The 26,173-nt window shown below is 40.6% G+C and overlaps 1 protein-coding gene across 1 annotated transcript in view; it reads right to left on the bottom strand.

Moving 5' to 3' along the window:
• adamts3 (ADAM metallopeptidase with thrombospondin type 1 motif, 3) overlaps window positions 1-26,173 on the bottom strand; it is a 140,077-nt gene that overhangs the window by 44,739 nt on the left and 69,165 nt on the right. Inside the window, 6 exon segments of the mRNA XM_061817550.1 lie at window positions 552-665; window positions 4,078-4,210; window positions 6,609-6,752; window positions 12,945-13,050; window positions 19,747-19,903; window positions 20,658-20,741. Of these exon segments, the coding sequence (XP_061673534.1) occupies window positions 552-665; window positions 4,078-4,210; window positions 6,609-6,752; window positions 12,945-13,050; window positions 19,747-19,903; window positions 20,658-20,741 (738 nt within the window).

Genomic DNA, 26,173 nt, shown 5'->3' on the forward strand with positions numbered 1-26,173 from the left:
CGCCTGAAACCATTTTTGACTTAGTAACATGAAATCGGTTGTGAAAAGACAAAAAATAGTCTCAATAAGTCATAGTACTGGTAAAGACACAGGAGGTCTGCCATTGTGTTTCACTGTGGCTGTTTTAGTCATTCTATCCATTTCCATCATAAAACACAAAACTCTAATCTTTGAAAATCCAGCCCCCAAAAACTGTTTCACTTAGCAATATAAAATTTGGTAGGCAGCGCTACTGCAAAATGACTCACAATAAAGTCTCAAGAGACAGGAAGGCTGCTATGTGATTTTTTTTTAAATGAGCATTTCATAGTTATTTTTATCATTTACGTGGCTCCTTCAAAAGCAGACCTGACCTAGAGATGTTTCTCAATTTGTACTGAATTTGAACAAAGTAAAGAGGCAACGTTAAAGTGTGAGGGCTTTGAATTTTGGTCATCCCATTTAGACAGAGCGTGGCAGCAAAATCTGACAACTCAATGTTAATTTCTCATTTTAATTATAAATAAGGCACTGACAAAAACAAACGAAAAAAAAAACTTAGATAAACATACTTTCCCAGTTGCACATTCCGTCCCATCGAGGGGCGGACCTTTCTTGGTCTTGCAGAAGTAAGGGTTGTCTGGGTGACTGCACCACAGCTGCTTGCATGGGTCAAATGTGCGGAACTGAAAGACAAAATAAAAGTGTGGGAAATACACAGCATTAACCAAGGTCTTTTTACCCCAAAGTCTTTGTTGAAGAGACCTTAAAATGAAGCACACTCTGGTTGAATGGAGGAAGCGGACATATTGTGGCAGCTGCTCACTGGGGACAAGTGTCATAGAGCATGCCTACAAAGCAAGAGTCGATTTAAAAAGGATTTTCATGGGCGGAAAAGCTCATCAGTTACCTCCAGGGAAGAGGATTAAAGGACATCAGGAGACATCCTGAGGTGAGTAAGGTGGGGATAAACATACTCAGAAATATTGAAGCAGAGAACTGAGTGCTGTGTGTTGTGTGCGTTGCATTTCATCCAATAACGCCAATACGAAACAGTGGAATGGGGTCACATGACTTGTCAAGTATGCCAAGAAAGGGAGGATGGGCCTTTTACGGATATGTAGATGGTACCACAAGCTATTTCATTGCAGTATGGGATGACTCAGTTGAAACACTCAAGGAACTACGTAGAGTACATCGATATTGCTTTTACTATTTGTAGAGGTAAACTTAGTTTTATGGTTTGATATGAGACGGAGACATCTTTAAAGGCTTTTTTAAATTCATTATGAGTTTTTCATTTTGTTTTTTTACTTTTACTAGAAAGAGTGATTGACCTATTCTTTAACATGATAACTGTACCTGTTTTGCGTTAACTACTATAGTATTATATTATAGTTGTAGTAATTGTATTTCCCCATATTATTTTCCATCAATTTATATTTTGAACAGATTTGACCCCTCAACTGTACAGTATTCAAACAGTTGCCATACTTCCCACGAGTCATTTGGCAGCTGGAATTGCACTTAGAAATGCAGATAGATGACAATAAATGAACTGCGGCGTCAACGCATTCGTAAGACTTATTTATTAAGCTGATGCCTTCAGGAAGCATCCATCAACAGACCTTTATCAATTTAAGTTTTTTTTTTTTTTTTTTTTTTTGCAGAGGCAGCAGGTAATATTTGACGCTGCAAGCTGAAACTCTCTCTCCCACAGAGACTTTGTGGATTGTCTGGATTTGGGAGATTTACAGCGATACTATTACCCCCACAACCCAATTACACACACACACACAGACACGCACACACGCACACACACATCCCTTTCTCACCCACATGTTTGCCCTGAATGAATGTGTGCTGGTGCACTGTCAATTTCCTCAACATCTCCAAGGAAATGAAGGGGGCGAGCTAAGATGAGGGAAAGAGGGCGAGCGCTCACTTCGTTTATGTGACGAAGCAAGATTCTGTGAGAGGAAAATAACAAACATGCACTGGGGAAAAGTTTGCTTGTGTCAAAAATAAAGCATACATGAGGCAGGCACGCTGTAGTGTGTGTTGTGTCAATTCAGTGTATTTTAATATAATTTAATGTACCGGTATTATCTTTTAGGCGGCACGGTGGATCAGCCGGAAAGCTTTGACCTGACAGTTCTGAGGTCTCGGGTTCGATCCCGGCCCCGCCTTTGTGGAGTTTGCATGTTCTCCCCGTGCCTGCGTGGGTTTCCTCCGGGCACTCCGGTATCCTCCCACACCCCAAAAATATGTAACATTGACTGGACACTCTAAATTGCCCATAGGTGTGATTTTGAGTGTGACTGTTGTCTGTCTCCATGTGCCCTGTGATTGGCTGGCAACCAGTTCATGGTGTACCCCGCCTTTTGCCAGTTGACAGCTGGGATAGGCTCCAGCACTCCGTGACCTTTGTGAGGATAAGCAGCTAAGAAAATGGATGGATGGATATTATTTTATTATATAGTTATTTCAACAAAACTAGATATTTTATCAGATATTATTGTATTTGATATGTTGTATACTGTATAGATATTGTGTATAAATATTTCATATGGAGGTGGAGTTTTAAAGGCGGACTAACAGGTCTTTGAGGGTCAGAATTGCAGCTGCTCGGCAGGTGTTCAAATACTTATTTGCTGCTGTATCACACAAATAAATGGTACATTGTGATTTCTAGATTTGACTTTTTAGATTATATCTCTCACAGTGGACATGCACCAACAATGAGAATTTCAGACCCATCAATAATTTCTAAGCGGGAGAACTTGCAATATAGCAGGGTGTTAAAATACTTATTTTCTTCACTGTAAATATGCCTACATGTAATACTACAAAGGAGTCATGTTCCTATGGACGAGGGACATCTCATAAGAACATTGTAAGACAGGTTGAGAGAGGACAGGAAGAGAGAGACTAGGACAGGACATGGTGCAACGACAAGACAATGCTATTGATGTGTGCTAGGGATGTGTCTTAACACCTGTAAGGCCCATTCTTTACCCATTTTTTTCTATTACTACAGTATTGGGGACGTTCGATTGGCAGTATGCTGCCTCGCTAAATGTGAAATATGAATTCATATTGTCCATGAAGTATTTTTGCCCAAAAGGTCTGAAATCGGGTCATCTAAACTTCTCAACCTTATCTATGTTAGTAGCAAAGCTCCCCGCCTACTTCGCCTCCTCCAAGCCAGCTTTGTCAACATAAAAAGTATGCTCCCACAAATAGTGAAGCTTGGGTCTTCTTCATGGAGGTATCCAATCTGAGGAAAGGGGCGGTCTTTGTTAAATAGGAACAAAAGGGATACTTTTCTGGACACTAGCATGAAAAAACCAAGGTGTTTTTTCTTAATAACTTTGACACTTTTATATTAAGACCATGTTATACAGCCACTCTAGAGATATCTAGATTGACAAAATATGGGACCTTTAATACAAGCTGTGAAGTGTGGGCCTCACAGTTCTGAGGTTAAATCCCGGAGCCGATTGTGTGAGGTCCCGAGTTAAACCCCGGACCCGACTGTGTGGAGTTTGCTTGTTCACCCTGTGCCTGCGTGGGTTTTCTCCAGGCACCCCGGTTTCCTCCCACATCCCAAAAACATGCATTAATTGGACATTCCAAATTCCCCTTTGGTGTGATTTTGAGCACAAATGGTTGTTTGTCTCCATGTGCTCTGAGATTGTCTCACAACCAGTTCAGGGTGTACCCCACCTCCTGCCCGAAGATAGCGTGGATAAGCTCCAGCACTCCCTGCGACCCTTGTGAGGATAAGCGGATAAGAAAATGGATGGATGAATACAAGCGGTGTCATTGTTTGTAGTCTGAGGACAAGTAATTAAGTCAGAGTTTTCCAATATCAACTTCAATCATTATTGTGATAGTTCCATTCCACACACTTTGCCATCACCAGTACACTCCTTTAGTGGCATCACAAACAAGCACAATTCAAAGATGATTAAACAACACTGTTCAGACCACTCACTCTCTCTTTTTACTAGGACTTGAAATGAGCAACTTCTTGCGGAAGAGCCTGAGCACAGATAAATAAAGGAAGGTCTTTAAAGTAATTTTGGTACTCACGGAGGTGCAGATCTTGTAGCCCACGCCAAAGTCAAAGCGGCACTGCTCATCCATGGAGTAGTTGATCCCAGGCAGCTCGGGAAGCTGCGGCCAGTCGTGCTTAAAGGGGTCATCCAGCAGGCAGTCGTAGGTGCTGGTGGGAAGACAAAAGCGGTGAGTTGTTGATTTCTTTAGAAGTACCGTACTTCTCTTAGGCTTAAATATATAAATAAATAAAGACCTGTCTGCTAACTCAACATTTATTAAATTTAGCTTCAACCCCAAAGACTTTACATGTAAAAACAACATATAAGATAAAACATTGCGATATGCAAATCCTCACTGAAATGGCAGAGGACAAAGTTGAACTTTTAGCCGCCATCTCAAAATAAAACACAAACACAGGTCAGCTAACCTTAAAATCGGCAACTATTTTTTTCTTCTGAGATCAATATTTCTGGAAACAGGTTTGAATCCTGCCTTAAATTGGTTTTGTCATGAGACGCCACAACGTAGGTTTAAGTCATAACAAGCTGAAGTATCATGTGTTAATTAAATGTAGCCTAGCTCTTCTTTAAATCTTTTAATACATACAATTATGTTTTTTTTTTGCAAGGATTCAGCTGAAAAAGATTTTGCGGTGGACTCCTTTGTACGACTTGCAGACACTTTGTTTTTGGCTGTCAAATGTATTTAATAGAAAATGAAAGAGTATGCACTTTCACTGTTCAACTTCATCCTGGTTTTGAAAACTGAGTCTTACAAAATTGGTCTTGTCTCAATCCTGCTTGCTTTGGTCTTGATCTTGACTGGGTCTTGACTTCCACAAGTCTTTGTCTTAATTGTTGTGGTAAATTCTAGTCTGGGGCAATTGTTGGTCATGCACAGTGTGATTTTGAGTACAACACTCATCCAGAGGACCTCCAATTTTCCTGATTTTAGTAGAACAGTTATTTTTTTTTATTTTTGGTGGCACACTGGACAACAAATTAGCACTTCTGCCACACAGTTCTGAGGACCTGCGTTGAAATCTGCCCTCGCCTATGTGGAGTTTTTATGTTACCCCTGTATCTGTGTGGGTTTTCTATGAATACCCCAGTTCCCTCCCACATCACAAACACATTCATGATAGGTTGATCAGAATCAGAATCAGCTTTAATGGCCAAGTGTGTAAAAACACACAAGGAATTTTTTTCCGCCAGTCGGTGCTGCCCTGGTACGACATGCAGAACAAAGAACAAGGAACAACATAGCAACAAGAACAAGAGACATTTTTGTTTATAGGAACTATTCCTTATAAGATGTACAAGATGTAAAATCTATATACTGATAGATAAGTGTGTTAACAATGTCAATTGTGCAAAGATTGGATACAAATTGGATACTCTAATTTGCCCATAGCTGTAAATGTGAGCGTGAAAGGTTATATGTGTATCTGCGCCCCGATTGGCCGCCAACCAGTTCAGGGGACACTCCGCCTCTTAACCAGAGTCAGGTGGGACAAGGTCCAGCATGGTTGAGACCCTTGTGAGAACAAGTGAAATCAAAAATAGATGGATGGAGTTTTCCTTTGTTGATATTTTTGGGTGTGTAAATTTCTGAACAACCCCCACACTCCCGCAGGAAAATAGAGTCATCGGAATTTTTAGATTAACGTTACAAATCCACATCTGCGGTTGTGTAACTCTGGTATGACTGAGGCAGATTAGGAGGCAAGGTAGCATTGGTTCCTTCACACAACTGTCAACTTGAAAATGCAAACCTGGCACATGTGAAATTGGATTGAAAGAAGTAAGACCTCGCCTCTTCCAAGCATTGCAGCTCTCAATCCTACGTTTGTAAGTCTTCTACTTGGGTGGACACAGCAGTCGATATAAGCCAGTCGCCATGCTCAGCAGAGAGAGAGATGTTGCTATTAACCTGTCTGCTCAAATCTAATTGGCAATCTGTCCATTGTCATACTTCCAAATATGTAAACGCTAATCTGTCCTCTCACATAAAAGCCGAGCACTTGCAAGGCTATTCACATTGATGAGGAATGAAAATGTAATTCTGTCCGTTTACCTACACACAAAATGGGAACATCTATCTGTGTATTCACAAATACACAAATGTAAACATCTGTTTCAACCACACCCCCAATCTAAACATTTGATCCTCTACATACAATATAAAGTACACAATACATACACAATGCATTGCTTTGTTCATTCGCATAGACGCCCAATGAAAAAAACACATGGAAATGAAAGTGTCCAAACGTCACACTGCTGTTGTTTGAAGTACAATGAGATGCCTTCAAAAACAAACTGAAAAAAGGTCTGCCAAGAACAGCGGTTGCAGACGGGCTGATTTACCTTTGATTGCATTTGATGGAGGCCCCTGAATGAAGCGCATCATCCCTACAGCACATCTTCTCAGAAAGCCATTAAATATAATTGACAATTCACCCCTTCAAAAAAAAATCTCACGTGTTTCAGAATGGGTGACGATAAAGTCTCAAATTGCAAGTGGTGGAGCTACAACATAGAAAACAACAGGCCGCAACTCACTGGATATATCTCTTCAGTTCTTGTCCACTGCACATTGACCAGTGGTATCGGTGGAAGGCCGCCTGGACCAGAGGAGCCATGACGCTTCCCATCGTCGTTTCGTCTCCGCACCGGTTGCCTTGGCCGTCGTGCTCCATGCCCAACCTGCGTACGTACATACAGTACATACGCGCGCACACACACACACACATTTTATTCAGTAATAAAATATTTGGTAGGCATTTCTATCATGAGTATATGAACAAAACAGTTTAAAGAAGCCGTGCCTGAAAACATATAGTAAAGCGAGAAAGAAGGTGCCCATTAAGGCCATTTTGGCCATTTTCTTTTCTTTTTTTTAACTGTTCTTCTGGGTTTATAATCCATGAGCATTTCTTTCATGTATTCAGGACCTAAACCATTTAGTGATTTATAGACCAATAGCAGAGCTTTAAAATCTATTCTAAAGCTGACTGGGAGCCAGTGTAAAGTAAACACTTTCGAAATAGAGTAATATACTCTGACCTCTTTGTTCTGGTAAGAACCCGAGCTTCAGCATTTTGAATGAGTTGCAGCTGTTAAATCCTCTTTTTGGGAAGTGCAGTCAGAAGACCATTACAATAGTCCAAGGCTGCTTGCGATAAAAGCATGGATAAGCTTCTCTTTGTCTGCTTGGCACATGATAGCCTTTACTCTGGATATGTTCTTTAGCTAGTAGAAGACAGTTTTAGTAAATGATTTGATATGACTGTTGAAAGTCAGTTCAAAATCTGCTTGCATCAAAACACCAATCTTTCAGACTTGGTCTTCAGTTTTTAAAGATAGTGACTCTAGGCAATCCTCTTTTCTTTAATGCCAAAAACTATTGTCTTGGTTTTGTTGTGTTGAAAAAATTTTTGGCTCATCCCAATATTTCTCTGTTTTAGAAAGTGTAATCATCTAAAGACACTGCTAGATATACAGTAACACTGTGTCATCTGCATAGATATGAAAAATTAAAGTTCTGAAGAATTTGACCCAAGGTGAGCATATACAGGATTTGAAAATTGTACGGGTGTGTTCAGTCATGGCCGCAGATATAAAGTTACGGGTGTGGTCCACCATCCATGTCCGAGGATATAAAGTTGCGGGTATGTGCTCTTTGTAATTATGAGTGTATCCCTTTAAGAGCGGAGGGGGGTTGAAGATTGTAGCTCGTTGTTAGTGACCGTGTGCTTCCGTGTTAAAAAAAAAAAAAAGACGTCAGGTTATGGATCACTGCACTGGACCGGTTTTCACGTGCGCTGAGAGTGTGTGACAAGTGTGCAATTGCGTCATGGCACAGCTTTGAGGGAACATTGGTCAAGACTACACAAAATAAGCTGCGTCTTTTAATATTCAATATCCATGTATTTCTACTCATAAATTTTACGCGAGTGATTTTTCGTGCTCAACTGTGCAGATTTGTAAGTGCGATCCTGCGCAGTTGCATACCTACCCGTCAAATCACAGTGACTGATATACAGGCCGAAGCGGAAGTGAACTAACAATTTAGAACCCTGCATATTGACAGATGAGTTACATTTAATATGTGAGACGTGAGTTTGAATCACTACATGTGGTTGCGGCATGGTGTTGAAGTTGGATGGCTTGTCATAAAAAAAAAATGAAGTGCAGATCTACTCGTTAAGGTCCAATGCCCCCTTCAAACTATTAAAATTCATCAGTATCCATTTCTGTGTCACAAACCTCAAATTTCACACAGGTCCTTGACAGATGGGTGCGTTCCATTTTTGTATTTCAATTTCACCCTTATACATGTTTGGAGAAAACAACCTTCCTTACACTCTGAACAGATTTAAGATTGGCTTACGAACACGTTTTCTGTGCAATCTGCCTGGGGGAGCGCACGGAAAAATAATGAAGACTCATAGGATTAATAGTGTCCAAAACTATACTCAAACATCAGCGAAAACAACAACAAATGAAACTCAATAAAGGTTCTGCTTCACAAAGCTACAAAAAGAACAGATGCCCACAATCATTCTGCGTGATCAGTTACCGTTGTCCCTAAAAGAACCTCAATGGAGTTCATTAATGGAACTTTGTGAGGTTTTGTAACCCAAAGGACAAGGTACTCACCGGCAAGTGATAAGCCGCCTCGTGTGAACGCTGCACACAGGCAGGGCATCGATTCATACACCGCCGTCAATGGTAGGAGACGCCGGTATGGAGAGGGAACTCACATTTTATTTTTAGCAATGCACGGAATGTTCTGCCTCTTATTTTTGGCTTATTCACTTAAAAAAGGGGGGAAAAGAGTTTCTAGGGATGACATTCAACCATAAAAACACCTTAGTCGAAACAGAAGTAGAATAACTGATGGAATTATGTTATTCAACAGATAAATTGCTCTCTGTAGACAAGTTTTCATCAATATCAGGATCATGGGTGGAATGACCTTTTCATGGCCGCTCAACGTATTTAACTTCCTATAGCCATCTAGTCAAATTCAATAGAAAACAATTTACCAAAATATTAAAGACTAGTACAACTCAAAACAGTGATTAACATGCCTTTGCAACAATGTTTTCATGGCTAACCTCGAAATTATTATCAAATATGACAGTTTCTTCATAATTTAGCCTTGCCCATCTGTCTAGTATATCAACTGTATCTCCTTCCGATTAGGGTTAACTGTATTTGAGTTTGTCAAATTATGCCTGGATTTTCCTAAAATGGCTGCTGAAAAGCAAAATGGCCAACTCCATGTTTAATTTCGGGTATGAGTGCTTGAGACATTTTCGTGGATCGAGATATGTTAAACATGTCTGCCCAATTTCGTGCTGACCAGTGATACTGCTTTCAGGGGCTACTTTCAAGAGGTCACTTTGGGAGCTTTGTGTTCAGGACCCCTAAAATCACAAGCATGCACACAAAAATTGCCGTGTTATCATGTGTGAATAATAATAATAATAATAATAATAATAAATAGTGGTCTTGGAAATACTGTAAGTCCAAGTAGATGACAAAGAACTGCTGTTTCATCAGTTTTTCCAGTAGATAAAACAGCAAATGAGGCTGATGATCAGGCCACTTTGCTTGCCATGATAAAATATGAATAATAATGGATACATTTCACTGAAAACGTAATACTATGCTAAGGAGTTTTTGAAGCATGAAAGCAGCACATAATCCACTATTGTTGCTGTGAATGTTGCTCGTGTTCAGGCACAGTCACATGATAACTGGCACATATGTCATTGTTTGAGGGAAAAAAAAAAGTATATGCGTTGTACATACAGAAACGCGAGGGCAGCGTATTGAGATTCAGTCACTCTGGAAGCTTGTTTGAAAAATTATCAGATTCAGGCGGTGAAGATCATAGGATAGTACTTTTTAACAAAATTAGCAATGAACAACCTGAAGCCTTGACAAAGTATGTCCCATCACAACTTCACTGTAGCAAAGCATTATCCACTAAATTGTCGTGGCCGACCAAATTCATCTTGTTGCGTGGTGTAATATCTTTAGCTACCTTAGCTCAGCGTAGCAGCGAAAGCAATGTGGGAGGTAAGAGTGAGACTGGTGGCATATATGTGTCAAGGAAGCTTTAGCGCCACTCTAGTGTGTTGCTGCTGTGTTAGTGCTGTGCTACCGTGTTGCTACTGTGTAGCTGCCCTGGCTGTTTTTTTTTTTTTTTAACCAGTATGCTTTGTTTTGGGTTTTTTTTTCTACCAGCCCTGTTCATGCTACCGTGTTGTTGCTTTGTTACGATAAGGTATTAAAAATTGCAAAATTCTTTCTGTGTACCGTCTTTCTTTGTAAATATCTCATGTTTCAATGGGGGTTTCAACGTGGGCACTTGCGGATTTTACACAGATGCGGGTTATGTATGTACCAAATGGTATTTCCTTTACAAATGTACTGGGTGAGACTTGTAATCAGATGCCCTCTGTAGGCCGTAAATTACGGTAACCTGGGAACTGTACAGGAAAATTTATAAATAGCAGGCTAGGGCGATGTCTCACACTGATAAGGCTGGAGGGGCAATTATTTAAATATTCAATGTAATAATTCTGTCCATCCGTCCATCCATTATCTACCGCTTTTCCGGGTCGGGTCGCAGCGGAAGTAGCTTCAGCAGGGATACCCAGACTTCCCCAGCCACTTCTTCCAGCTCTTCCAGAGGGATCCTGACGAGTTCCCAAGCCAAATTTGAAAGAGACCCTGTTCGTTGTGAAAAAGGGATTGCACGGGTGCCAAGGACGAGAGCTTCGTGGGTTCCAAATAACAGGTAAGTGTCTATACAGCTACTAAAAAAAAAAAAAAAAAAAAAATAGTTTGGGGCGGACCACGTAATCGGTCTCTCTCATAACGTAAGAAAAGATCCGCATATGAAATGTGTCGATGTGCGCGTCGCCCAGCCAACAATGTCTCACTCAGCCTGCAACATAGCTCGGCTCCACCCCCTCCTTATATAGCACGGCGGGCCGAAGCTCAGCCACATCGGCTGAGGCGCCGCGTTCGGTGGTCACATCTTCCGCGAAGGCTGCACGTCGGGCTTTGTGACGGGGGCGGCTCTGAAGAACCCATCTGAGAATGCGTTACTCAGTCGCGTGCGAGCATGCAGAGATCCGGCTCGACTCTGACTAAAGCAGCACTGCTCGGCTCTGTCATAAGCCACATCGGCTGGCTGCGATGAGCCGCGATGGCTCATCTACGCTGCGGGAGTGGATCAGACGGGAGGCAGTTTGGCCGTGATCGGATATCATCTGAATATGGCTCGAAACAATAGTGTAATTTTGCCCTGAGGGCTCGAAACAGTGTAATATTGCTTCACTTGGTTGTGTGGTGTTGTCCTTTTCGAAAAGAGCTTCCGTGTCAGAAGGGGCGTTGGAAAAATCTGAATATCTCTGTTGTTCGGCTTCCATAGTAGCAGGCACTGCGCGTTTTTAACGGCGGAAGTGACGATGACGTCAAGGACAGATGACGCGACTAAAATGGCGACCACTTGGATGTCGAGGGACACTCAATTGCGCAACCTTGTGCATGGATGATGCGCTCTATCAATTTTTTTTTTCGTATAGACATTGAAGTGAATACTGTTATATGTATTTTTCATTACAATATCTATTTTAGAATGTTTATAGGGATGTCACCCGCTCTTTAATTAGAATGCTCAGTCAGACTTTCGTAAACTTTTTAAGTGACACTTTTTAAGAGTCACACATAGTTGGACACACCCTCACAAGTATCTAAAAAAGGCAAAATCAAATCTTAGTTTTAATATGTTTATGATCATATGTGTGTAGTGGGGGGTAGGAGGGGTAGTAATATGTAAATAATGTTATGACAGCGGCACGGGGGCTCAGCTGGTAAAATGTTGGCCTCACAGTTCTGAGGTCCTGGGTTCAATCCCAGGCCCGCCTGTGTGGAGTTTGCATGTTCTCCCCGTGCCTGCGTGGGTTTCCTCCGGGCACTCCGGTTTCCTCCCACATCCCAAAAAACATGCCACATTAATTGGACACTCTAAATTGCCCCTAGGTGTGATCGTTAGTGCAGCTGTTTGTCTCCATGTGCCCTGTGATTGGCTGGCAACCCGTTCAAGGTGTACCCCGCCTCCTGCCTGTTGACAGCTGGGTGAGGCTCCAGCACTCCCCGTGACTCTCGTGAGGATAAGCGGTGAAGAAAATGGATGGATGGATGTTTTGACATCCCTGTTGGGGGCTGTTTCAAAAAAGAAATGAGACCGTCGACCAGAAGCCATTCCAAGACAATTACTTTTATAACCATTACAATTGCCACAGATGGCATTTAGATCTGCTAAATTCATCCGATTATCGCCATAGCCAGTTCTCATTCTAAAATGCAACAAATAATCAGATACATCCATGCATTTATTGGCTGGTTTTATGCCTCCAGCTGGTGACGTTTATCTCCAGATTGTATGAGTTTGCGAGAACAGATCAGATTTTACACAGTTGGTTCATTAGCTTGATCTTTTTCCTTGCTTAGCCCCACTCTGTGTTTTGTATTCACAGGAGAAGCGGGAGTAATTCACATACTCCAAGTCCCGAGTGAATCTCACGGTCTTAAGCTTTAAATTTCAAGTTAAGTCCCAAGCTACTTTGGTGAGGGAAGTCATTGGTCAAGTCATAAAATCTTTTTAGTCACTATACTGAACACACACAAATACACACATTTATATTTATATCCGTCCCTCCCTCCCTCCCTCCCTCTATATGTTAGCCTCTTTGCACTCAGTATTCATACTTGTGTTAGTTATCTGTACTAATATTCATAACCACATTTGTTCTTGTAACCACTTTGTGTTTTCAGTTAAACATGACAAAAATGAAAAGATTAAAGACTCACACATGTCCGGTCTCATGGGCCACCACAAAGGCGGAGGAGAAGCCATCTTCATGGTTGAGGGTGCAGCTGCGGACCGGGTGGCACATTCCGGTCACGGGAGCATAACCTGAAGAAAATTGGGAAAACAAAGTTGGGAAAGATTAAAAGGACAGAACTTGGGCAGGTACGCCAAATGAAAGAATCAATGTGACAATGCAGAGTTCGATGGAAATCAGAGTGTTGCCACAATTATCTTAAAACAGCTGCTTTTCTATATCTTTCTTGCATGGCTTCTTGAGACTTTTGGACGTCCACTCATAATAGGCAATGCTTATTAATTGCCAGCCTGCTAAGTGTAGACATGGAAACACCAGAGACATGGAAAAGGTGCCAAAAAAAAAAAAAGAACGGCCCACTGCATAGAATTTAAAAACAAAACAAAACATAAATTAAGTAATGTGGATACAATAGTTAAAAAATGCAGAAAAACATATTTATAGTGCTCAAGTACATTTTGAAGTCCAATTTAAAATTAAAATTTGCCTAATGTCTTTGCTTTTTTTGCTCTGGCCTCCAACTTGAGCCAGGCCCATCTCCACCTCCACATGATGCTGTCTGCTTCAAACTGTACCACATGAATGCCATCCTCCTCATTAAGGACTCATTCTGGATAAGAATTGACCAAAATCATTTCATTTCAAATATCAAATCAAATCACATCACTTAATTTAATTTTTTACCATTACCAACTTCAAAGTCTAATCCCAAATGCACCCTCCAGGAAAATATAGAGTATTTTTCGGTTTTTAGTGGCTATTACTGAATCTGAAGTTAGCTTCCTTTCTGTGTTGTGACATAATCCCTAACATTGCCCCATCACTTAATACATTATCATTAACATAGGGAGACTAATTAGATAATTGTAGGCATGTTACCTAATTGATATATAATGTATCAGTGGATCAGCGCTTGTCACCAATATTACGTGTACTTTGCAACTCCGCTGGGGCCATGACCTGCAGCGCTTATGCCGTCAGGGCTCTATGAATAAAAGAAGAGCTCAAAATAAGTAGAAAAACTGGGGTTTACAAGAACAACAACTTTAGATATGTATAATAGGGTGTCTCGTTCTGCATTTGCAAAATGTAATTCCACGACAAATGAAACCAGCTGGTCAACCACATAAATGCCATCTATTGTATGCCCAGTACTGAAGATAAAGATGTAAGTTACCAGAACTAATGTTGTTTCTGAGAAATGAAATGATAAATGTCAGTAAATCCACTTGTAGAAGTTCAATATAATCAAATCATATTGAATTGTAAAATCAAGCAAATCAAATGTATTGTTTCACTTTTTCGCCACACACACATACAAGCTACAGTACTGTATGTTTAATGCTGACACATGTGGATATGGGGGACCATGCATGTTAGAAAACTTGTCAATATCCTACCAGATAATACTTGCCAACACAAAGAATTTTAAAAAAAGGCTCCACTTTTTGACACCCAATTTCCACCCTATAATTACAGCCATATCTATAAAGTCTGTCCTTTTTTGTTTGAAGCAATTATTTTAGATTCATTTTTTGCCATCTACAAACGTTTTGTAAAAGTGAACTGGTCCTAAAGATTTTTATCCAATTGCTACCAAATACAGAATAAGTATACAAGAGAGATTGACAACGCTGAATTGTGAAACATTTGACTTTTCATTTATGCGTGTGGCCATGGCATGACGGGGAAGCTTGATGACTCACCAAATTTTAGTTCTAGATTATACTGTCAGTTCAAGCAAAATGTGCAGTTGACAAGCAATCAGTACCGATTGTATGTCCTAGAAAAGCAGTCTCCGTGCACCCTTTCTGTTTAACATTTTCTTCCTCCTTTGGTTTGCAAATAACCAAAATTTTGGCTTTGTGCTTTCTGGCATTTTCAGACAGGTCGGTAATAAGAGTTTTTATTTACATGTTTGAGAGCTGCAGCTGACATTTCTTTCATGGGCGCAGGCCCAAGGCTTTTGTACTTTAAAATTTTGATTAAGAATACACTGTTGGGCATCTGTATGTGTGTGTGTGTGTGTGTGTGTGTGTTTGTGTATTACAGTGATTCATACTTATTCATGCAAACTGGCGAAGACGAGCACTTGCCAGGAGTCACCAATTGATCTTAAGTGACAGTATGTGGCACCTTGCCAGTTTGTAACCTACGCAAACTATTAACAATAAACTCCACATCTTTACTTAAAGTGCTACTCTTTCCTCAAACAACAAAGACAGATTGATGACAATTATAATAATGTAATACAGGGATGGGCACGTGACAGTCTGTACAGACACACACAGAGTAGCCTCTCAATATGGGGAATTCAAAAACTGAATTAATTTTTTCTTATGTGAAAATTTTAAGCGTGAGAGAGGACACGGGGTCCGTGCCCACACTCAAAGTTGCCCCTAGATTAATTAAAGAAAAAAAAATACTCTACCACAACGGAGCACTTTTAGGTTGGAATAACACCAATTACCACGAGATAACAGAGATCGCTTAGTATAGCACCAAATGTTCACTATCAGAGAAGAAAAAATGTAGCTAGCTACGGTAAACTTGTCCAAGGAACTCATATGCCAATGTGGCCCCTTGGTAGCGTGGACAAAAAATTGTGGCCAACGACATCATTTAAATTGCCCGATCCCTGGCGTAATATTTATTCAATATCGGATTGATTGTAATTCTTGCAGGGCAACACGACATTTGAGAAAATTACTTTGTCCTTTCTTTAACTTACCGAGCATATTTTTCCTTAGTTCATTCTTAGAAGTGTCACAAAAAGCCAAAAGAAAAACGGCAATAACGGGAGGCACTTATTTCTTGGATTCTGGCTAAAATGAGGTCTAGTGTGATGCGCTGATAGCTTGCGAGACATACTGAGGTCAGCTATAATGACACTTTATGTAAGAAGATTTCACCCTGTCTTGGAAAACAATATTGAAACAGACATGATTGGAGATGAGAAATCATTTGTGTGTTTTCCGATGGTCTTTGATGGATTCTATTGGCTATTTTGTGGAAGACAGGACAAGCGTATGCGACTGTTTCTATCAGCACATTATTGCACTCTCACTATACGAATGGGCGACTTCCCGCTCAATTGCTTTGTTTGTTGAAATGATCCCATTTCAAAACATGTCACACCCAAAGACAAAAGTTTAATAACGTGGCTTACAGCACGGCCCCTTGCTTATCAAATATTAACCCGAATTGTGAGGTGCTTCACCCCCAAGGCCCAGTCCTCCGAACAACATGCGAATAATTTGGCCTTTGACTAGCCACGTTGACACGAAGACATGAAACCAATAACGTCTCCGTGCCCGCCACACTGTGAATGAAAGTCCAGGCTGCTCACCAGGAGGATTACGGTCACGTCGGATAGATTTTTCATGCCCACTGGCAAAAAGGGACTGGAGAGAATTGATGCATAATTAGATTCTCAATGTGGCCATTCTTAAATCTGTACAAATGGCCTCACAGGGCGAAAATACTGTATGCAGGAAGTAATTCATTTCTCTTGCCATATCCCTTTTGGGAAATCACAGATGTGGCTGGAGGATGCGATGCAGCCAGCCCAGTAAGAGGCCACAGGCATATTAATTTTGTTTTTAGCAAAACAATGGGAAATAATAACACCACATTGCACTTTTTTTCCCCCCGCAACGAAGCCGATGAATGATGACGAATGCTACAATTTACCCTAAATGTCTACTTCAGCCAACAATGGCAGACTTCTGTGTCTTTTGGGGCATGGGTCGTTAAGACTTTTTGGTGTGTCCTCTTATAACCGATAATAATGTTCACACAATTTTATGTTGATCAGTAAAACTTGTATCAGGGGCTGGGGAGCTACTGAGTAACAATTGGCAGATTGAAAACAAAATGCCAAATTTCACCTTTATTTTCAGGCAGTAGTCCTTGAGACATTTTATGCATATTAGACCGGTCCACTAAGTTTATGTATCAGTGCCTGGTAGCTTGAGACATTTTTTTAGTCCACTCATGATAGCTACGCTAAGATTTAAAAGGAATTTGATCCAGCTTTCACCTTGTGTATCTGTGTTCTTAGAGTTTTGCTTTGAGGTAAGCCATCAGACTTTGCCAGCAAACTTGGTCTGTATGTCACAGCATGAACTTAAACGGTCCACAAATTACCCCATTTGTATAGTACACACGCAAGTCAAATGTGGTAACAAACAAAATCTCAAGATCAAGCCGCCTTTGTAAGACCCCTGGAAAGGGTAATAATGGCCCTTAAAAACCTTGGCTTCAAACCAAAATGGAAGACTCAGTGTATTTTCTTGGACGTGTTTTTGAGACTTTTTTTGTGGGTCTACCAATGATAGCTATGGCTACCAAATTTTATGTTGAACTGGCTTTTGGGTCATCATTTTCCAAACAATCCTTCAAATACGGAGCCAATCTTTGACCAAAGAGTCATAATAACTACAGCGTTGCATTGAGACACAAATGCCCCAACTTAGGGGCTTTTTGCAATATGAGCCATCATTCGGCCATTTTGTTTTTTGTTTTTGCTTTGGCCTGTCAGGAAAAAAACAGATATTCAAGCGCTGTATGGTGCCAGTGAACTCAACTCAACTCATGTCACAACAAGTAGCAGTTTGACACGGTGAACAATTTTTCAAAAAGTCTTCAAGCTTTTTATTGCCACTCCCAGTTTACGTTTGCTGTTAAAACATGTAAAAACAGAATTAAGTAAGCGGCTTGGAAAATGGATGGATGGATGAAACAACCACACACATAGCATAGCTTTACATACGATAATTCGGTTTAATGCCGCTTAATGCTAGCTAACAATCCAATAAGACACAGGCAGGGTAATGAATAGCATCAGTGTCACAGTGTAATAGCGTTTCAAGCAACAGAGATTTGAAAACATGTAGATACATAATACAACGATTTCTTACAAGGATATATTTATCCTCAGCAAAAATCAATTAAAAACCCAGCTTACTGGGGAGTTTTGTCCTGGTTGGTGTATGTCTGCTTTATACTGCCCCCAGGGAGCTAAGGCACATACGTTGAATATAAATGTGGAAAGAAATGATTATTTACATTCTACTTACCATGCCATTATTGAATATTTTTATAATGTACAATTAAATGAGGGCGGCACAGTGGATCTGCTTGTAATGCGTTGGTCTCACAGTTCTGAGGACCGGGGTTCGATCCCGGCCCCACCTGTGTGGCGTTTGCATGTTTTCCCCGTGCCTGCGTGGGTTTTCTCAGAGCACTCCGGTTTCCTCCCACAGCCCAAAAACATGCGACATTAATTGGACACTCTAAATTGCGCCTAGGTGTGATTGTGAGTGCCGCTGTTTGTCTCTACGTGGCCGTTGATTGGCTGACAACCAGTTCAGGGTGTAACCTGCCTCCTGCCCGTTGACAGCTGGGATAGGCTCCATCACTCCCTGGGACCCTCATGAGGATAAGTGGCAAATAAAATGTATGGATGGATGGATGGATGGACAATAAAGTGAAATCTGAATATAACGCACCCTGACAATAATCGATATTGGATAAGACTATTGGGACATAAAAATGCTTCCAAAAATAGATTAGCTTTATTACTTAAAATGACATTGACAAAGTCCGTTTGTTCCAGAATTGGGCGGTCTTGTTTACTGGTGCTACAGTGCGAATCCAAGCAGAGATCAGGACTGACGCATTTCCAGGTCACAGATATACAATATGACGAAATCTGGTTCCAAAAGATGTGCCTCCCTTGCCTACGTCCCACCTATGGTGATGATAGTTATAGCTATTGTCCACCGTGCATTGATCACTGCACAGAGAAAGATCAGCTTGATTATGGTGTTACCTCTAAGGAACACACAACACAAGTCTTTGGAGTGTGGAACATACTATTTATGCTACAGTACCTACGGCCAGGGATCTTGAAGTAGGAAGCACACAAATTCCTTACGGCTCATGAAAGGTACACGCCCATGATGGCTACTGTAAGTCAACAATATGACCATGAGCAAATACAACAGCGTGATCATTTTGGATAAAATGTTAGATTTTCAAGCATTTTCAGGCTAATTTTTTACATTTATTTGCAACACCTGGGCTTTTTAGGCCAGTGAAAAAAACACGTTTGTACTGTTCAGTGATATGTGTGGCTATGGCCTTGGAAAAAAAAAAGTGCCTCTATGAAACTGACAATCTGCTATATTGGACGACCCCAACTCCACCACCCCCACCCCCTATCCATTAGCCCATTATATAGAAATTCCACAGTATATCAAAGGGCTATTTTTGTCATTCAAAATCAACACTGCTATTTTTCCCCCCATTTTATTTGTCCTTCAATTCAGTTCATTTGGGAAACGATGATTTCAGATACACGTTTTGAGTTAGTGTTTACAAAATGAATTGCTCAAGGCATGGCTGTATTTTAGCTTTCCCAGTCTCAACCATTAAATGAGAGAGTAGAGAAGGGTTGAAGGGATGGATGGATGGATGGATGGATGGATGCAAAAGCAGGGAGCAAGTCCATGGGCATACTGTCCTCAAGTATTTTGAGAGTTTAACAATGTTTTTGGAGGCAGACAAAAGGGATTTACAAATAATAGTCTTACATATCTTCTCTAAAGTTTTCACTGATTTTCACAACATATTTCCACAATAGGTACACTGAATTCTAATCACAGAAAGAAGAGTATGGGGATGATATTAGAAATTAAGCACTGTTGAGCAAGATATCTCTCAGGAGAGAGGAATGGGTGGCGGACGTAGGGGATCTTTACCTTGCATTCCCGTGGGGCCGAAGCCTTGACGTGTGAGGAAGATGGCGTGGTCATGATGTTCGGCGTGGTCCACGTCGCCCTTCTGCTGGCCAAAGGCCCAGCGGCACACATTTTCCAAGCTGCGGGATGGATTGCCTCTTTCAATGAGGCTAATGGACTGAAGGGAAAGGAAGAAAAACATTTTGACAGGCACTCTGACTCCAAATTGCCCTTTGGAGTGATTGTAAATGTGAATGGTTGTTTGTCTCTATGTGCTCTGTGATTGGCTGGCAAGCAGTTCAGGCTGTACCCCACCTCCTGCCGGAAGATAGCTGGGATAGGCTCGCATGACCCTTGTGAGGATAAGAGGATCGAAAATTGGATGGATGGATCTTATCTGATGTTCATACGTCATCCATGACACGAGTTCAGTTGCTAAACAAAACAGCAGCAGCTTTGGAAATACCCATCTGCAGTTGAGTAAATATCCATGGCAACTGAGCAAAGAAATAGTTAGTTAGTTAGTTAGTAGTTAGTTAGTTAGTTAGTTAAAGAAACATAGGTAAGTATCAAGTCCCCTCCACCTGGACTAGTTAGTTAGTTAGTTAGTTAGTTAGTTAGTTAGTTAGTTAGTTAGTTACTGAAAGACACATAGGTAAGCATCAAGTCCATCTCCACTTGGAATAGTTAGTTAGTTAGTTAGTTAGTTAGTTAGTTAGTTAGTTAGTTAGTTAGTTAGTTAGTTAGTTAGTTAGTTAGTTAGTTATATGCACATATGTAAGTATCAAGTCCCCCTCCATTGGGACTAGTTAGTTAGTTAGTAGTTAGTTAGTTAGTTAGTTAGTTAGTTAGTTAGTTAGTTAGTTAGTTAGCCTTTCATTGGGATGAGTTGCTTAGTTGGTTGGTTTTTTAGTCAGTTATATGAAGCCCACCTTGGCGTAGCCAAGCATGATCATCCTCACGAGGACCACGTTGATGTGGACCCCCAGGGACTCGTCATGGTAAATCTCGTTCACCTGCGAGTTGGGGGGGAAAAAGAAGGACACTGTTAAATTAGTTTGTAGAAAATGATGATGAAACCCGATTCACAGTGCCTTCCCAGCTAATAGTGCCAGACAGAACTGACCAAAGTTCATGTTCACACTCGAATTTTATGGCCTCAAATATGTGCCTGCAGGAACTGAATTTAAATCATTTGTATTTGAATTTCTACATTGCTGATAATTTCTTACATTCACTTTCAAGATTATTGAATTTAAATATTGAATATTTAATTTCAAATTATACTATTCAGATTCGTTTTTAAATGCAACACTTCAAATTAAACAATACAAATTCACTTTTTCAAAGGGATTTTTTAAAGCAATTATGCAAGTGTAGAAAATAAGTCAAAATGATTGAAATTCAGTTCCTGCTGGCACATACTTCAACCCATCCACTTTGATCAGATCTGTCATTAATTTGCTGATAATTAGCATTTTATGTAAATTTTGGGAGCGAACATAATCGTCCAATTTTCACTGACATGATCTCGTTTACTCCAGGTTCACTCCACACTGTTATCTAGATCGCCAACAAACCCATAAGTTTCATTCAGAAAACTAGTTTACTTTACAGAACTGTCATCTGTTTTGTGACTACGTTGCGTGGGCATCTTGGGCATTCCCGCGACTCTGGCCAGCCCACTATTGTTCCTATAATCATTAAATACCGCTACAATGCCGGTTTTGTTTCCAGATTATCATGTTCAATAACGCATATAAGAGTAAAACATCAGCACAGAATGACATTGTGTTAAATGGGCAGCTTCACGACTCTGCACAGTGATTAGCCAGGCTAGCTACCATCATTTATCATCATGTCATTAAGTCACTAATTATCGGCTCCATGCTGGGTTTGTTTCCAAATTATAATGTCCAATAATGCAGAGACAACAACTTTGCACCAGCAAGAACTTTATTCTCATTGAAGTTTCTTTCGGATATTCAAACACCGATAGTCAAACTGGCGGTGCGGCATCATGATGGGCCACGCGGGTTAGCTATCTTCAAATACAAGAAAAACACAGATTAAATAGCAACAATGAAAAGCATAATTCTTTGCAAGAAGATGACATTGTGGCATGCTACAACACGCTGGACTGAGGAGATAAATGAATGCCTCATTGACGGGCTGGGTGATTTAGTTATTTGTCATGCCTTTTATCCTGTGCCTTTAAAATATTAAATATGAAAAACTTTTTTTGATGGTGAAACAGATTTTAATGTATCAAAACACACTTTTCAAACGAGAAACATTGTGCATGGTTAAAAACATTTAAAATGAAAAAAAAATTATTGTATATTAAAATACTGTACATAGCGCCTGATCATGTGTGAGTGTGCCCTGAGTGTGTTTATCAGCAGTCGCTCACATTTGAAAAATGTACGCGTGTGGTCAGTCATGCCCGCAGATAACAAATTACGCGTGTGGTTCAACAATCATGCCCGCAGACATAAAGTTGCAGGTGTGGTTAGGGATGGAATCTCAAGAACTTAAAAGAACTTACTGAGTTGTTGTACCCGAGTATGTAGTTGTTACCTAATACCATAATCATAATTTATTGACACAGCACAGACTGAGACAGACATTTTTAAAGAGGTCAATAGACATTCAATTTCAAAACAAAATATTCATATGATCAAATCATTTTATTTCATTATGATGTATTTTTATAATCTCGTGTAATTTACAGCACTATCGGTTGTCAATCCATTGATGAAAGCTAGCTTTAGATGATCTATATCTTCCTAAAGCATGTAGAGGGGAAAAGTTTTCAACTTCCAGATAACGCAGTACAGTGGAGGAAAATGACCGTTGGCATTTAGATATATGGATAGACTAGTTTAACGTTAGAATTTAGATCAAGTCAAAGTAAATCCCAATCTCATACTTATTATAGTTTATGTGCGTGCACTCGACATATTGGCCACACCTGAATCAAGTGATGGGGTGGATGATAGTCTAAAGTCTTTTTACTTTTTTGGGACACGCCGTCACACAATCAACCAAAACTGCCTCGCGTATGATGCATTGAGCACCCCTGGTGTAACTGAATTTCCTTTGACATGGCTCATGATGTAAATGCGCTCGCAGTACATGAAGCAGCTCGGAACATGTGCTTTTGGCATCACTTCCGTACATGCTCAGTGACCTTAACTTGCATTTCCTGTTTCCTGGTGAATACTGATTGTTTAGAAGCAAGCTTGTTTTGTTAACAACGTTTATGAAATAAACACATAAATTAATGTCAAGACTACACAAAATAAGTGCCGTCTTTGAATATCCATTTTTTCTACTCGTAACAAATTTTACGAGCGAGACTTTTCGTGCTCGACTGTGCAAACTCGCTCGTCAAATGTGAATGACATGAGCAGTACTATGAATGGCTGAAAAGTACACCGGGGACCATGGCTCCCATCTCCTACCTGCAAGGGCATATACAAGAGCAAAACAGTAAGTATACTATAAAAACCCAGCATTAACATTGTAGGTGTTACAATTAACACACCGGTCCTGGCCCTAAACACACAGGCCTCTATTTTACGACTTATACTTTCTCAAAAAACGTCTTCGACAGCCTGTGTGACTACAAGCCAGTGTGGGAAGCAACATTAAGTATTCCCACTGGTGTAATGATAGGAAATGCAAAATAAGCACAGTAAAGCACCATCTACCTTTTCCACGAAGACTCGTTTTACGAGCAACCATGTTTTTTATCAGGCTGTGGGATCAAATTTCCCCTTCAGGGAATAGCGTCGGCTCTTTCTATCTTCAGGAATCTGGCCCATAATAAATACTAGTGATAGATTTCCTTTTTGGGAGGGGAGGATGAAGGGGGAGCCATGTTTTTCAATCCCGTTTTTGCATCACAGAGTACTGGAGACAATTACAATTGAGGGCAGACAGAGGGATAATTTGATAAGAAATGAGTTAATGATGTATAAGACAGAGAGGCAGATGGGGAGCTATTATTAAATTCTTGGAGAAGGTGATTCCATGAAAAGCGATGAGCTGTAGTACTATACATCCCTATGACAACAGACATTTGGAAATGTGATTTGAATTAGCCCTGAATTCTTGTTTAGCTTGTTTGAAGTGCTGTCTTATTTGGAACATTCAAGCTAACGATTCCCAGAACAGTGACCCTGTTTGGCTGCACATGCCAAAATCCACTACGGTCTAAACCTAACCCTATACCCTACCCTTGCCTTACCTAACTCTAACTGCTCTGCTAACCCTAGCCCAGACATGAGCAAACTACGGCCTGACTAGGATTTTCAATACGGCTCGCCAAACGTATCCACTTGAAAAAAAAATCTAAATCAATCATCATTCGTCAATCATTCATCTTTTCCCTGTAATCCTAGCATTTTACCAATAGATGGCGCACTGAACATTAGTGGACCTTTGTTGGAGTGTAGTGCACTCATTAATGTCACTCTTAATTTCTCATTGGCATTTGATCCCTTCTGTAAAAATTAGTGGACCAAAGAAAAGAAAACTGTACAGTGAGTGCCGAGTATTTAATAAAGAGTAGACAATAAAATATTTTTTCACTGAATTCCGATCAACAGCTGTGCGTCTCATATGCCAGGAAGCTGTTGCGGTTTTTAATAATATCAGCAATATCAGCCGCCACTTTGCAACGAAGCATACAAATCATGCTAGCAAATGGTTAATGCAAGAACGGCCAGCTACTGCACAGAGGAGAGTATTTCAATGAGTGTGGGAGCTCAAAGAAGAAAAAAGCTCGGTTTTGGAGTTATTGGGGAAATCCGAACTGAGTGACGTGAACTGGCTTTGTGATTTTGCATTTGTTGTGGACATATTTTCACATAGGAATTAGCTGAACATGAAGCTACAGGCGGAAGATCGGTTTGTTCACGACATGTACACAAATGTGAGAGCCTTCAAAATCCAAGCTGATTTTATTCTCCAGACAAATGTCAAACAAATCTTTCGCTCATCACCCTACACTAGTCACGCAGAAAGAGGCCACCTGAAATACGAAGAATTACTGCAAACCACTGGATGACCTGCACAGAGACTTCTGCCGTCGATTCTTTGATTTTGATAAAATTGAGACGGCACTTCAGCTGGTGTCTGGTCCATTGTTACAAGACTCTGAAACCGCACCGCTGGAGCTGCAATTGGAACTGATTGATCTTCAGTCCGACTTTGCCTCAAAGGAGAAGAACAAGACTCTTGGAGTAAATGACTTTTACGCTGCACTCAATGAAGCCATGTTTCCAAACCTCTAGTGGATGGCACAGAAGATGCAACCGTTGTTTGGCTCGATCTACATGTGTCAGCAGAATTTCAGCATCATGAACATCAACAAAGCCCGTCACAGATCCAAGTTAACTGATGAACACCTCAGATCTGTCCTGAGAATAGCCGCAATAAAACTAACTCCAGACTTTGATGCACTGCCGGAAAAAAAAGGAGGCCAGTAACACTGTTCCCACTAAAATTGCTCAGTTTTTCTACTGTTATGAAAAAAAAGTGCTTATGGAATGGAATGTTTAAAAGTGTATCTTTTAATTTTGTGCACATTTACACACAGCAGCAGAAGAGAAAATGAGCGGAGCAGAAATGAATGAGAGAGTATTTCATTTAGTAATGTTTTGAATGATGAAAGTTACATCTTTTTCTTTGATTTCTTTAATTTTGAGTCTTCAACTGAAACGTATTGTGTGGTATTTTAATTTATTTACATTTTCTCCACCCAGTATTGTGCCAAATAGTGTGTAAATGCCATATTTTGCATATACATTGAGACAAACATATTACCTGGATGAGGGCTATTTTGCACATTTGAAATACACATTCCTCAGTGCGCACTTAGTAAATTGGGTTGTGCATTTATTACGTGTGCATACTGTGCTATGAGATCCTGGCCCGGCTCCTCTGTCAAATTTTAGTACCCATTGTGGCCTGTGAGACAAAAAGTTTGCCTGCCCATGCCCTAATCTAAACTCTTAACCCTAAGGTTTCCTTATCTCAAATCTATCCACTGGGATAATGCTCACCCTAACCTTTACCATAACTTAATTCTAAATAGTCATTCATTCATTATCTAACCCGCTTATCCTCACAAAGGTTATGGGTGTGCTGGAGTCTATCCCAGCTAGTTTGGAGGCGAGGTACACCCTGAACTGGTTGCCAACCAATTGCAGGGCAGATAGACACAACCATTCACACGCACAATTACACCTACGGGCAATTTAGAGTCTTCAATTAACCTGCCATGCATGTATTTGGGATGTGGGAGGAAACCGGAGTGCCCGCCGGAGAAAACCCACGCAGGCACGGGGAGAACATGCAGACTCCACACAGGGGGGAAGCCGGGATTTGAACCCCCGTCCTCAGAACTGTGAGGCAGCCATTCTAACAATTGATAGAC

Source organism: Syngnathoides biaculeatus, chromosome 4 (assembly GCF_019802595.1).
Source record: "Syngnathoides biaculeatus isolate LvHL_M chromosome 4, ASM1980259v1, whole genome shotgun sequence".
Classification (NCBI taxonomy): Eukaryota; Metazoa; Chordata; class Actinopteri; order Syngnathiformes; family Syngnathidae; genus Syngnathoides; species Syngnathoides biaculeatus.